The 15,594-nt window shown below is 44.0% G+C and overlaps 2 protein-coding genes across 2 annotated transcripts; both read left to right on the top strand.

Moving 5' to 3' along the window:
• The first annotated feature begins 3,233 nt into the window (after positions 1–3,233).
• LOC129595170 (uncharacterized) lies at positions 3,234–7,394 on the top strand. Its single transcript, XM_055492087.1, has 3 exons — positions 3,234–3,593; positions 4,889–5,722; positions 6,306–7,394. The coding sequence occupies exons 1-3, from the start codon at positions 3,515–3,517 to the stop codon at positions 7,202–7,204; spliced, it is 1,812 nt and encodes a 603-aa protein (XP_055348062.1). The 5' UTR covers positions 3,234–3,514; the 3' UTR covers positions 7,205–7,394.
• A 1,152-nt stretch (positions 7,395–8,546) lies between these two features.
• Positions 8,547–10,423, top strand: LOC129595261 (uncharacterized). The gene is made up of 3 exons (XM_055492200.1): positions 8,547–8,794; positions 8,964–9,142; positions 9,801–10,423. Exons 1-3 carry the CDS (start codon positions 8,746–8,748, stop codon positions 9,891–9,893), a joined length of 321 nt encoding a protein of 106 aa, XP_055348175.1. The 5' UTR covers positions 8,547–8,745; the 3' UTR covers positions 9,894–10,423.
• Positions 10,424–15,594: the final 5,171 nt, after the last annotated feature.

Here is a 15,594-nt window from a genome sequence, read left to right as displayed (position 1 = left end):
TTCTACCTTTCCGCAAGTTCGGCTGATGCGCCGGCGTTAATGGAAGTACGGTCGATATACGAAGTCGCCAGTGTGTCTACGCACGTAACATCAACGGCCAGCGGTTTTCCGCGCGCCCACGGTGCACGAGTGATAACATCTGCCCTTTTGTTATCTTTCGCGGACATTCCTTTTGGTTCCATTCTTGAAGGAAAGCCGGCTGACTTCAGTCCTCGGGCAAATTGCGCGCTGATTCCGTCTTGTCGTGGTAGTCCTCCGGCTGACCGCTTACAGCGAAGTCCATGCCGGCCTAACTCATCGACCAGCCCACCACAAACGTAGAGGTGTGGAGTAAAAATCGGTGCTCCCAGACGCAGCGCAACACTTATGCGAGAAGCGTTGTCCTCCAACAGATTACCGAGGCATGAAGCCGGTAACGCATGGATTCACACGCCAGATTCGGAGACGGATACCGCCTTTAGATGCGCGATTTGCTCCTGTGAAGTTCACAGAGCGGTCAGCCTCGAAAATGTCTGAAGGGTACCAGGAGTGTCCCCGGCTTTCTGGACGTGTCGGAAAACTTTCACCGGGAGATCGTCGGTGCCAGCCTTTAACTTCCAGGTGCGCGTGGCGATGGTAACGTCCGTTACCGCCAGTGTCGGGCACATTCCGGAAATCAGTTGGCGCAACGAACAAGCCGATGCCAAGTAGGCAGAGGGAGCAAGCTTCTCTGTGCGTATGATCACCAAACCACCGAAACGGACCGGAAGGGAGGCCTGGAGCCAACATGGTGGTCCATCCTTACATTGGTGACGGTCTCCACTGCTTCGGGAAATACCTGGTCCAGTCTGTACAGCTCCTGTGGAAATATCCGTGCGAGGGAGGAGCGCACGATGTGCCCTTTTTCTGGCACTCCCAGGCAATTTTTCAACAGAAAAAGCGCTTGGTGTTTAGGGATTAACTGAAAGCGGCCGCACATAAATCCCACCTAGCTGATCTTTTCCTTGATCATCGAGATTACGGCGGTTGGTAGAAGAGGGGATCGGAGCAAATTTAGTTCATTATAGCTATTCCAGGGAGTAAACCGGTGAACTCGTTTAGCGGCCGATGAACGCTGTGCTTCGGTGCCCTCGCACAAGAACACTTCACACTTCGCAATATTGACTTCCAGACCGATCTTTTTGGCTTCGAGATTTAGCAACTGGAAGTTTCGGATCGTTTCCGATGGTATTGCTCCTAGCGTCCCATCACTCATGTACCACGCGTTCAGGTAAGAGTTCAGTATGTCGACGACGAACTGCAGTACCAAACAAAACAACACTGGCCCAAAAGGATCCCCTTGCTGCATGCCAGACTGAGAGAAAATAACTGTTTCTCTCAAGAACAGCGAAGAGAATGAAACGTAACACATTTTTGTAAAGGCGTGATATTCCGGGATGACGTCAGCACTTATGCTAAATACTTCCTCTCGTGGCACGCAGTTAAAGGCGTTTGTGAAATCAATTTTAAGAAAAGCTCTAACGCCACTGCTGTATTGAAGAAGAAAGTCCCTGGCAGCGTGGATAATTTCTTCGACTCTACTCTTTACTCCGGAGCCAAACTGGTGTGGTTGGACCATTCGGCCAGGACGCGTCGCAACTTTTCACAGGTCTGTGCCGTGAAATTGTATGTCTCGGTGTAACTGTATACCTGTACTTCGTATTCGGTGCCGTTTAGTGTCACATTATCAAAATTCGTGGCACTGGAGATTTAGGTAGTGCTAATGCTATGACTACGTAAATGCTACGTAAATTACTGTAGATTTATTGTCTTGTGCAACGGGGCGGTCTGGGCATTCGACACCAGTTGTTAAGGGATTTGGTCCGGTACATAGCACTAAATTCGTTGCATCGGCGGGAATATTCGCTGCCGCTCACTCACAAACACTTTTTTGCATTGCTTTATGGTATTGGGTAGCCAAATGATTTTTATACATAGGCGTGAAAGCTGTTTTTGCGCTCAACATCCGGTTGCGCGAAAGCGAATATTCCCGTCCATGTACACGAATTTAGTGCTATGATCCGGTCCAAATCCCTTAAACAAACTGCAACATGAAGGATATACATAACAACACTATTCAATGAGATATTGTAGTAGGCACTAGAGTCCGTAAATCGTCATTTTGACGAAGCTTAACGAACGTTAACGAAACGAATCGTCAAGCCCCGCGCATGTTTTACGGACTTCTGAGCACCGCTTCGTTAAGTTTCGTTATAAGAAAATGTATTCTCGCTTCGCGAAGTTATATTGAAATTTTGGAGTCGCTTTCTCTTCGTCAAAAAGATACCGATGTGGAATTTAGAAAATAAAATAAATTATTTTCCAATTGTACGCCAGCCGCACTCGTGCGTGCGTCTCTGCGCCTGGACAAATAATTCAGTGTTTTGGGCGCCCTGAACAGGGTCTCCTTCATAAGCGCACACTGGAAGCTGCAACCTATTGTACACAGTGAATCTGACGCTTTGCGAAACTCCCAGTTCTAGACACTGCACTAGTGTTTCGCAAGCACATGTTGTTTATAGCTTCACAGCACTGCAAATCATAACGGCACTAGTGAACTGCAAAAGTGCAAGCTGCAATTTTCATAGAAGCTTGATGATCTGATCTACTATTTTTGATGTGGAACGACATAGAAAATTCAGATAAATAAAATTAATCCCAGGAACGCTTACTACTGTGATTTGTATTTTGCGATTTCGTTGCGTTCAGTTTTTTTTACGGAAAAATATCGAAAGTTATCGTTAAGTTGCGCTCAAATATTTTATAAATTCGTCAAGGTTCGTTATTTTATGGGACAGGAAGCGTGCAGTTAAGTTTCGTTACGTTTGCTCAGTACGACAAAATTTTTCGTTTCGCTGCCAAAATTGTGACGATTTACGGACTCTAGTAGGCACAGTAACATCCAGGATAAGTCTGGTCACGTCTAAGAACGGCGTGTCACATTAACGAAAAAAGAGAGAAAAAAACGTATAAAATAATTTTCAGAAAGAAGCGATATGCGCCATTAACGGATACATTTAAACCGTGAATCACCTACCGCTTTCGCAAATAATGTTTACAAAATGTGTATTATTTCGCCCGAAACCAATTGTCAGCATCAGAGAACATATAAACCAGTTTTTTTTGTGCCGAACCGTTTTTACCGAAACCGTACGGCAAAATTATAGACAGCTTCACGTGAAAACATGCAGTAATCATCAATATTTACATGATTATAAGAATCTTGCGATTCAGATTTGTTGAGCAACCAGTGCCGGATATTACTAAGTATCCATAAGTATTTCGCTGATATCATTTCGCCGGCAGGCGAAATATTTTCCGAAATATATAATCGTTTGTTACCTGGCAAGATACTGCCGATTAACAAAAATGTCACAGCCACAGCTTTAAAACAGCTATCCATATTTGTCACGATTCTGTCAAAGAAGGATCGGCATTTGTTTAACTTAATGATCTATATCGACTGTCTAGAGCATATCGAACTTCCAACTGCAAGATGAAGAAACCGTTGTTAGCCGGACTTTGCGTCATTGTTGTGGGGCAGTTATTCCACTGCAGTTCTGGCGATGAGAAAGGTAAGTAACTGTTAGCGTTAATGTACGTACGTAACCAGATGCGTAATTTAGAGGTGGCACACCGTACTGAATTTCAATACGGTTACGTACGGTTTTAGCCTACGCTTCTATGATTACGGTAACAATAACGGATTGAACGTAAGTACCATACACGGTTCGATTATGTAGGAACCAGGTTGTTAACTTACGGTTACTTATGGTTCCCGTTTACCGTAGGTTGTTCGTTCGTGCCTTACAGTTTGACCGTACCGTATACGGCAGTCCCGGACTACCGGGTACGGTTTGCAACCTCTAAGTAAAGCGTATAGGGGGAAATCGAAAGCATACTATACACCTTCCCTGTCCTCCTCCAGTCATCCGTATGGATTTCCACGTCATGGCTAAACAGGGTTTTTAAAAGCGCCACATTTATACCTGCACATTGATTGCTGTAAAGTCGCTTTAGCAAGCGTATCTCGAAATGCGCATGAGTGATTACCTTCAAACTGCCCTGTATTCCTGGAAAATCTCTTTCCTGTTTTTTACATGAAGCTTCACTAACTTGTAAGACCTCAGAGTTAAACGTTAAAAAAAACGAGTTTTATGGACTTCCGGCGCGTGACGCAGGTGGCACCGCCCGGAGTGGCACCGTGATTTGGCTCACATTTTGAAAGTTTTCGAAATCTTCCATCCTTTTGATTTTCGATTTTCAGGCGAAAAAGTGGCTTCTTCTGCGCAACGTTGGTTGAAAAATGAAGAATAAATTACGGGAATCAATCTAAGTGTTAAATCTGCCTTTCTGAACCAGATTTGTTCACGCTTCCAGGATTCTGCCTGCGCGACGCACAGCAAAATGCAAATCACTGCACTGACTGCAGCACTTTGTTGATTATCACTACCGCCTTACACGGTACATGTACCTGCATCAGTGTGCAGGTATAAATGCAGTGCTTTTAAAACTCTCTGTTCAGCCATAACGTGGCAATCCATACGGATGACTGGAGGAGTATAGGGAAGGTGTATAGTATGCTATCGATTTCCCCCTATATACTGGATCGGAAGTTAAAGCAGACATTTCAAAACTCCCACCCGGCGAACTGCCTCGTATGCCAAAAAGCAGGGACAGATAGTCCCTGCTAAATAGACAGTGAATGTTTTAATTAAGTTATTTCGCGGTCGATGTTGAGTAACAAATAAGACTACTTGAGCTGCCAACTTCAGTTACGAGTTATTAAGCAGTCCATACCGACTCCACATCAATCTAATAGTAAGTACCATGTACTGTACTGTACCGTAACTACCGGTTATCATTCCAGCCCAAATGGACCCTTTTGAGTTCTCCGTGCCATTTCCACAGTTTTCCACGGAACCAATGACCCGGGATCAGTGCGCGCTACAGTTCACTGCCAACTGCGGCTGGAATGGGTATAACATCGATAATTACATTGACAACTGCACCCTGGACCAAGGTTTATATTTATTGTGCAAACCTGAAGTCGACGCACAAGAGCTCCAACAGTTAGCCAATGCTTTATCTAAACCGCCGATTAAAGCGGTTTCCATTGGTTTATTCGACGGAGATTACGTCAGCTTTGCTAATCTTTCTCCTGTGCGCAAGCAAACTATTATCTTTGGCTTGTACAACTGCATCACCCCACGTTCCACAAAGAAATTGGCGCATTTACGCATGCCGAGTTTGCTACACTTCATGGCGGCCCACTGCACCAATTTAGACGTGCGACGAGCGGATTTCTGGCAGTCCAGCAAACTGCGACTGATTGAGTTCCGTAACACGACGCTACAGTTTCTGGAAGTGGATACCTTCACCGATCTTCCGGCGTTGCGATTGCTGTCACTAGAAAGCGGTTTCAGTGAAATGGAGGCTTTTGATGATCGAGTCCGGGATTACCTGGCGCGACTGCATTGCGGTTGCGAGTACGAATGGTTCCGAGACTGGTGGCAAGTGAACGGACTATTGCGTCAGGCTGCGGAAGGAGAAATATATCACACATCTTTTAGTTTATGGGATAATTTCGGTTTTGCTAAAGAAAAAGTTTTCTTGCCGGTTGACTGCGCCACGAAGCCGTTCCATACTGGATTCAACACTATGGACAACTCACAACCGATTTTTTCAGCCAATGAGGAGCGGTGTAAGTCACGGTCAAGATCTGGGTAACTAAAGTCTAAAGGCATTCCAGGGGGTTAGTAAAGTGTCATCTATGTACCGACGGTGTAACAAGCACTTAATTATAAACCCGCTCGCTGCGAAGCGAGCTAAAGAATTAATCGCTAAATATGGCAACAACAAAGCTGAATATGGTATGATGATGACAATTCGTAATGTGAAATGGTCCATTTCACTGCTCCAGGCAGTGCAGCGATAACACATAAAATTTTCCACTTTTCCACAACTTTTAACATCAAATCCGACTTGTTAAAAGTCAGTTCACTCACTCACTCATTCATTCCAGGGGCAACAGAATATTAACTCTACGAAGAATTCTAGCAAGAAATAAAACAGTTAGACAGTATTCATAATATGCGAGTAAACCAATAATGCACACCTCAACGTTGATCAGATGGGTTTTGCTAATGAGCAGTAGACGCCTTAGCATATGTGTGATCTTCTAAAACAAATCTTCTTGTGGTTTGCGCCCCCCGTAACATCATACCGTAACTACCATGGTGGTGAATGTTTTGAAATTCAGACAAACTTGACTCACTTGTTTTTAGATCCAGACAAGTGGCATCCCGGATGCAAGAATAGCAGCGCGGCACAGGAAAAATTCCCTGTAATGGGAACCGTAGAGGCGACAATCGAAGAGTGCCATTTACAATTCGCCATCGGCTGCTTGCCGCTAAATGCTGCAATATACGGCTGCCAATCTTGGTATGATGGCGTTGCAGGAGTGGACGTGGGCTGTGAAACTCCCGAGGGAATGGCAGAGCATGCGCGACTGACGGCGGCAGGGTCGACAAAGTTTTACTCACGACCCATCGATTTCTACATTTCTGGGGAGGCCGCATTTCACCTTACCGCTGCAGATTTGCAGTCAATTCGGAATCAGATTGTAGTTTTTGGAATCTTTGAATGTGTGAGCGTCCGGTCGACGTACATGTTATATGAATTTGACTTCTTCAATGTGCTAGAGCATAACTTGCAAGACTGTGTAGATCTAGACGTCAGGAGAAAAGATTACCAACGATCCAAAAAACTTCGAAGCATTTTTTATACTAATGTTACAATTCGTACGTTAGAGAGAGACGCATTTAGCGATCTACCTGATTTGCGGATTGTGGCGTTGGAGAGAGGCATACAAAGACACCGTGATGCACGATTTCGCTGGGTACCGACACCAGTTTTCGAGCAAAGCCACCGAAATTATCTGTTCCGACTGCATTGTGGATGTGATTTTGCCTGGTTTCGTCGCTGGTGGACCGAGAACACTGCCTTGTTGCGTGACCACGTTCAAACCTTTGAGGTCTACGCTTTCAAGTTTGGTTGGGCAAACAGCGAGATGTTCCGAGAAGACATTTATCTGCCGATTGATTGCGCTGTGGAAATCCCCAATGGATCCGCTTCTGTAAATTTTAATCAAACAGAATACTCGCTAAATGATATTGAGTGTTGAAAGAACATACTACGGCAAACTGGGAACTTGTGTGCCCAGTTCTGTAATGCTCTAATATGATCAGCGCCTCGGTATCGGCAGTGCGAACATTCTTGTATTTTGTTTAGTGGGTACATGGTCATACCTTTATCGTTTTCGTGATGCAGTCTGACTTTTTGTGATTAGTGTTAAGAACACATAATTCTGGCGGTTTTCCGTCTGTGCACTCATGACTTGCACGTACGTGGGAATGCTATTTTCCTCATCTCCAGCGCCATGGACTATCGGTCAGTGACGGTCGCTACCCTGATGACAAGGTGATGACGATAATTACTATCATTATGGTTATGGGATTTTGGTACCCGAATATGGTGCAGTACAATGTTCTCGTTCTTCTATAGTTCATGGCATAAAACGTACGGGCATCTTTGAGCAATATACAGTAGTGTTCCGGAAGTACAGACTGTACAGCTGTGCTAACTGCGAAAATAAACGGCACGTACAGTGATCATCAGAAGAAGTTTATCGGATTGTTAGTTATTGTTTGGGAAAATTCTATAAATAAAAACATTTTTCATTTCCGGCCGCATAAGATCTTACTTAGTCTGATCTTATGAATCATGAATTTTCTTAAGAAGCTTTCTTTTCTTCTAAAACGGAAACACTGTAGAATAATTAGACACAAAAATTTCAATCTTCTGGAGCATTTCAATCTTTCTTCCTCTACAAAACACTAAATATTTTTTTACTTTGCTATGTCGTGAATGCAGCACGCCCTAGTATGTTCCTGTTCTTTCTGACTTGAAACACATACAGTACCGCTTTACACAGACAGATACTTTGTTATTGCGGTCCTGAAGTGTTTTGATAAATGCGATTGGAAAAATACCTCGGCGTCAGTACTTTTCGTGAATTTTCACTGAATACCGATCACAGTTTTCTGCGCAAGCTACAAGTATTTTTAATAAAGCTAGGTTATCAACAGTAATTGAAGATCCTTTTGGAGAGGATTGGAAATCTGTTCTGAAACGCTTGGAAAATATTAAGCTTCGCACGGTTAATACATTACCAGTCCAGCAAAATCCGGGAATTTTTTCGAGTCTGCAAGGCAGTTTACAGGAACCACCTGAAAACAACCGCTTAGGCAGACAAAAAAATGGAATAAAAACAAGCTTCTCACGACTAAAAAGGGCAAGGTATGGTAGCACCTTTAGTCCTGAATTAAATTTTTTAACTAATTGCAATACAGTTAAGTTCTCTGTTGATAATGATGAAGCGTCTAGCCGATGTATTTGCGCTTATAGTTCTGTTCAGTGTATATTGCGACAGCGACGGCGTTTGACACCACAACGTCAACCACAGTTATTACAAGTAGGAAAACTGATCATTTTCTTTCAAATTTTTATGTAGCAATTTTTGCAGCTCATGGTGTACAGAGTGTAAGTGGCGTTTGCATCGACGGATTATTATGCGGCATGCAGCGGACCAAATGAGTGCGGGGGCTCCTTGTATTGTCAATGCACCCATCTGGCAATGCGAACTAGTGTTAACAAGACGGGAAGATGTTCACCTCTGACACCGTCGGCAAAACCAGTAACAGCAGCAACAACGGTAAGTGGAGTATTTCTTTTATTGGTTTAGTTAGCAGGCAGAATTATAAACATCACAGTTGAAAACGTAAGTTCAGACTGTGCTATCACTTTTTCCGGCATAAAGCTCAAAACTCATCTGCTTGGCTCCTTATTACGTTAGTCAGCTGTTTTCGCTTTCTCCTTATTAGTATCGCCTTCCAAGCGCAGTTTCAGCTCGCATAAACCGGCCTTTGGTGACATAGGACCGTTAGGGAATCAGACTTCTCCTTTGACCGCAGCTGCCGTCCCGAAGAAACCCAACCATAATGCTCACAACCAAAGCCTGTCTACGACAACGGCTGCAGAATCAATAAGTGCGGTTTCGACGGTATGTCACCCTTATAACTCCTCTGTCGACACTTGCTGCATTGCGCAGTCAGGTGTATTTGCATTTTCTTTTTTGGTTTCGTTTTCCAAGTGCCGACAAACTGCCTAGTTCACAGGATTCAGAGCAAACTGTCAAAGCCCATTCCGAAAACCAGGGTTCTTCACTAAACAAATCTCCCATCGCGGCAACTTCCAACCAGAATGCCAATACTCCTTCTGGTATCTCTCTGGTCGCTGCGGGTAACGGTAAACCATCCGTTCAGCAAACCGGCACTCAACAAACTTCCAACAAAAAGCTTAGCATATTCCAAAAGCAAACTAATATAGAGGTTAATTTTTCACTAGCTCTAAAGTTTTACTGCTGTTATTTGTGGCTCCTCTCCAAATTCGTGACGTTTAGCGCAAGACCGCTTCAGCCACGACGATAACTTGCGAAGTTACCGTAAGGCCTGCGCTTAGCAAAGCACTGCATATCCGGGTTGAGTTGAGGTGCACATACGTACGTGCTCTGTATTCCGCTAAGCGCGATGCGACGGATGCACACTTAACTACCATCGCATTTGCTTTTAATTTTGCGCAACTGTAATTTTAACAGCGTTTAGCGATCAGCCAAAAGAAAAAATTAACCTGTCTAATAATGCGCCCGCTCCCTCTTCTAGCCGCCAAAGACCTCAAAGACACTGACGGCTAACCACCGAGACCGGCAAATACGACTGCGCAAGACGACTGCGCAAATACGACTGCGCAGGTAATTTTTGTTTTGTAAAGTTTATCGGTGCGGCTGCTGCGCTTCAATCTGTTGCAGGTAGTACTCGTCACTGCGTTTATATGGCTCTCCATCCTCACCCAATAATGCCGGCTCCAACATCAGTATGCGGAACTACCGTGACTGCTGTCCATGGATCGCACGTGGAGCAACTTGCGACCTTGTGGAATGAGCTTCCTTTACCTCCAGAATCCTACAAGTCCCTCTGTGCTTTCCAGAAGGCACTCGACGACGTGGATTGGATGAAACTTACGTGGATTAAGAAGCATCCTCTGTGGATTAAGAATCACCCTCAGTTTGCCGCTTGAAATATATGTGCTGTCGTTGTTGTTTCGTTAAATTTCAGCTGAAACTGACTGTACAGGCTGCAAGTGATGTCGGTAGAATCCGTTTGATCTTGGATACAACATCCTTCTTTTTGCGCGAAAATTTCTGTTTGTTTTCCATCTTCTCTGTCTTAGCTTTAAGGGGGCAATGCTCCGTAGCGAAGGACAATAAATTCCGTTATTAGGATTACTGTTTTACTGCTTCCATATACGATGCAAGTATGTTCAGTTGAGCTGCTAGAATTTACAATCGGCCTTATCCTTGTTCATTTAACTAAACTTTGGTTTGCTGTAAAACGCATTCGGAAAATTAGTTTTGTCCTGATCTGCACACACGCTTTTGAATGCTGACTAATTAAGCCTTATTAAAGAATACTTCTGTAGTGGTACGATATATCCTGCTAACATAAGCGCCACTACTGCACAACGTTGTGTCCCAGTTGCCGGAGTTCGTTTTATGATTTTATCATATAATATATTTGTACGTTATTATGAAAAACACCTCTTATTCATTAATATCTTCGGCTTCTGGCTTTTTCCGAATGCCAAGAAACCTAGCTTTTAAACGAAACAATAGCTTTATTTACTAGCTTAAGCAATTTCGTATTTCCTGCCGAAGAAGGGGAAATTTTGACAACCGATAAAATCACCAGAGATTAAAGCTAGTTATTTTGACTTACACCGGTGACCGCTTGATCAGCGAAGCGGTATATATGCAGTACGTACAATACAACACGAAAGCATGCCTTCAAACCTGCAAGTTATTGGTTATCCGTTGCTTCTTTCTAATTCTAGAAACAATATCATTATTATTACCATTATTACCTTAATGTCCACTTGTCAATGATAATTCACAATTTACGCAATTGCAACTCCATTTCAATTTTAAAAAAGCGCAACTGCGGTTTTTATCTTCTATTGTAAACTTCTAAACTGTAATAGCACGGTTTTGCTTTGAAATTGTTTACTATGGTCGCGCCAGATCGACGATATTTTTTTTATTTGAATTCGGAGGCGAGTCTTCACGCTTTACTATGCATACGAAAATTTAAACAGAGAAGTTGAGGGGACATACAGTTACCGTATTTTAAAGTCACAAGAGACCATCAGTCATAGTTACTTATACAGTTGAAAACCCCTACGAGAACTGTGTGAAAGCCAGTCTTCCACAACCATTACAGCCATTGCAGTAAAACAGTAAGTGAGACTGTGTATACGACTTTCCAAACATCCTCAGGCTAGTAGACTAGAGCGAACTGCGATACGAAAACACCGCAGACGACTTCCGGTCAACGAACACGTGAAGTGGCCGCGGCACAATCGAATCGTAAAATTATCACCCAACTCCATATTATTTTGGCAGATTTTGACTTTAATGCTTCCTTTGCAACTCACCTTCAATTGAATTTAAAGCGCTCAGTATTCGGTCACAGACATTTGCTAACCAGTCCTCGAAATCATGGATTATAGTGACCTTGCGTACGATTTTAAAGAAAATTATACCTCGACCAAGGAGGTTTTTTAAGTAAATTTCTCAACATGCGATGAATTCTTGCGCATTGCACAGACGTTCAACTTGTCACCGGACCAAATCATCGCCTCGAATCAGGATTTGCAGGTGGACTCCTGCAACCGCACCGCGTCGAACATGACCAGTGTGAATGCACACCCGGTGAAATACACGGTTTTTGTCATGTATCCCATTTTGTTGGCGCTGTGCACAGTAGGAAATATTCTGAATATTATTATCGGGAACATGCGTCGCGGCGCAATAAGAAATCCTCCGCTAATGTGTATCTGATTGCCTTAGCCGTTGCGGACATGGGAGTCATGTAAGTGAAATGAGCATTGTTTCGTAGGACCTGTTTTGAGTACATGCAATGGAGAATTAAAACTTTTTTTAAACTTAAATTTTAAGCCTGCTGAAAGTGATAAATTTCTCGAAATCCAGCAGCTAGCCCGGCACCAAGCGAACCGCAAAGTTGCGCAACCTTGAAAAGCGTGCAACAAGGCCGGTAGTGGCCCCGTTCGAAGCGGTAAAAGTCGTGCGACGGTTCGTGCACGAAGGCAAGAGACAATAATGTCACTGCACTTGTGTGGTTTAGCTCAAGGTCGTGTACATGTTTAGCTCAAGGTCGTGTGTGGTTTAGATTTCACCAGTACGATGAACACCGTTAAATGAGAATACATACTCTGTACATAATACATTGGCCATAATATATAAGTGCGCATGTGTTGCCAGTGCACTAACAATACATACGGCAGTCAAATCTGTTTTTGGCCACGCCCACTGGACCATTACCGATAAGAATACTCTTTTAAGTATTCCCAATATCTACTCTGTATTCAAGCAAAATATGAAATTTTTCTGAGGGGGCGGCGGTGACCGGGCCCTGGTTAGGTAACTTCAGCAAGACTGATCAAATCAGTATGGACTATAATATGGTTACTACCAAGTACTTACTATAGTGTGAGGTTGCAGAGTCGCTTCCCAGTCCTCTACCTATAGTAAGTTCTTGTTACTACATAATAATTATTCGCTTACCTGAAATTGCGTTGGAAAAGAATAACGTGCCATTAAACTTTTATCTACGATATACCTTATAGTTTATAGATATTCAGTATACTCACACTCTTTGACGATGAGATTTACGGCGTAGTGATGCAGGACCATCTTTCGAATGTTCGTTGGAGACTCCCGGTGGAAAACGCAAAACTCTCGAGTTAGCTGTTGGAATAAGTTGACAGTGCAATGTTTACGAACAACTGATATTTTACGGTACGAGTACATACGGTACAAATTAATAATGTGTATAGTTTCGTTTGGTGCAGCACACTTCTACCGTATCCTATGTTATTACAAGAAACAGCCTCGGCTTCGCCTCCGCGTTTCTTGATGTCAACGGCCACTTTATTTAGTTTTCAATGAATATTTATTAGAATACATATTTCGTCGAAACATAATCGGTTCATCGTATAAGCGCAAAAAACGAATTTTTATATAAAAACACGGATTTTATTTGCATATGATTGTTTAAATCAGTTCGTGATCTCTCAAATCATCATAAATTCTCACAACTGAATTCATGATTCTGTGAACCTCAATCTGATGAATCTGGTTAGTGAAAGCTCGGTCACTCGTTCATTTGACGGGATCTGTGCATTGGACAGTAGTGCCAGCTTGGTCTCCCGTTCACCTAACGGTCTTTGTAAACTGGACGGTACCGGCAGTTCAGTCACTCCTTCACCTGAGGGGATATGTGCACTGGACAGTACCGGTATCTGAGTCACCTGCTAGCTCGTTTGCCTAACGGGCTATTTGCGCAGCACAGTACCGGTTGCTCGGTCACCCGCTCACCTAACGGGTCCCTTACACTGGGCAGTACCGGTAGCTAGGTTACTCGTTCGCCTCACGGGCTCTGTGCACTGGACAGTACCGGTAGCTCAGTCACCTGCTGGCTCGTTTGCCTAACGAGCTATTTGCGCAGGACAGTACCGGTTGCTTGGTCACCCACTCACCTATCGGGTACCGTACACTGGACAGTACCGGTAGCTTAGTCACCCGCTCAGTACCGTTACACGCAATAGCGCAATAGCATGCATGGATCTTATACAACAACCTATTCGTGATTTGATGTTACCACTTTTAGTTCTCTCAAATGCATTCAGAATTCTCTAAACCTCAACCTGATGGTTCTCGATAGTGGTAGCACTTAACGGGCTCGATGCAACGGATAGTAGTGGCAGCTCGGTCACTCATTCGCTTAACAGGTTCTGTGCACTGGACAGTAGTGATCGCTCGATTACCATTTCACCTTACAGGCTCTATGCACTGGACAGTGCCGGCAGTTCGGTCACTCGTTCACCTAACGGGATTGGTACACTGGACAGTGCCGGTAGCTCGGTTACCGCTCACCTAACGGGCTCTGCGTACTGGACAGTAGAGGCAGCTCGGTCACTCGTTCACCTGACGGGCTCGATTACCCACTCACCTAACGGACTCGGTACACTGGACAGTGCCGGTAGCTTGGTCACTCGTTTACTTAATGGGCTCTGTCATTGCACAGTAGCGGTCGCTCGGTTACCCGCTCTTTTCGAACCTCACTGTCACTTGGTTGACCTCACTGTTACTGACTGGAGAGTTGTGATAATTCGGTTACTCATTGACTTAGCGGGCTCTGTTAACTGGACAGACTCACTAACCTACCATGCGTTAAAAAGACAGTCGCGGTGGTCCGGTGACCGACTCCGGTCACATCGTTTAGTTTGGTCTATCACGGATCGAACAGAAAATCACTGATCTGCTAGACAGTTCTTTAGCTCGGTTACTCGCACACTTGGGGAGTAGTGGGTAGTAGTGGTGGTGTAGTGATAGCCGCTCGGCCAGCACTCGTACAGAAATTCTCCTCGATGACAACGTCTTTTAAGCATTCTTGCCTTTATAATGGTCTACTGAATAAATATATTCTAATGATTTATTAAGTAGAAAAGACCTTAAATTTTAATTTTATTTTAGTTGGTTTACGTGGCAACATAGCCTCGAAAAATTGCCACGATATTATTTATTATTACAATAGTAATTTAGCTGCATGGTGAAGGTAGTGGAACTCTCCCTCTTTGGCGTTCGAAACGGGAGAGGATGAATACTATCTGGCCGGGTTTTTGACTACGGGCGTTCAGAATATAAGGTTGGTTTTGATCAGTTATTTCTGGTTTGCCGGCTCTGGTGTGTCCCATTCGTGGCAATATAGATCCCATGTCATATTACGAGTACTGTGCAGGTGGGGACAGCTGTTCCTTCAACTGGGCGATGTCATGGCCGGAACCGGCGGCTCACAGCTCGTCCCATCATTTATTCAAAGTGCTGCGGGGGCTTCGACATTCGCCACGGAATCATTCCTGAATACTTCTGACTGGTATGCACAGAATCGACATCGGAAGCAGAAATGCAATAAAATAATGTCATTCATTGTGCCGCTCGATCAAGTTGCACCACGTGCAGCCTCCGTCGCTATCGTCCAGTGAAGAGCATCCCGTAAAAAAAATCGAACAACGGCAGCGTTTAAACGACGCATTTGACTTTTTCCAGACTCTTTGCTGCAACTTGATCGATTGGCTACAGTACCTGACCCTATCTCACAGAATCTCCGAAAATTTTATTTCCGAATAGATAGGTTTATGATTGGTGATTATTCGGAGTACGCGAGTCGCCGTTCACCTTACCCGCACGCAAGCGTACTTTACATACCGGCAAATTGTGGGCTGTCTATAAAGTGTTAAGCAACGCAATTAAAACGGTGAATGAAATGTTTCTAACGTCCTTAACGAACATTCGTTTCCCAGGTTGCTGATTACCTTCAG

This window comes from Paramacrobiotus metropolitanus, unplaced genomic scaffold, assembly GCF_019649055.1.
Source record: "Paramacrobiotus metropolitanus isolate TYO unplaced genomic scaffold, Prichtersi_v1.0 Parri_scaffold0000075, whole genome shotgun sequence".
Taxonomy (NCBI): Eukaryota; Metazoa; Tardigrada; class Eutardigrada; order Parachela; family Macrobiotidae; genus Paramacrobiotus; species Paramacrobiotus metropolitanus.
Note: the sequence above shows the minus strand (reverse complement) of the source record. Positions and strands in the feature narration are given on the sequence as shown.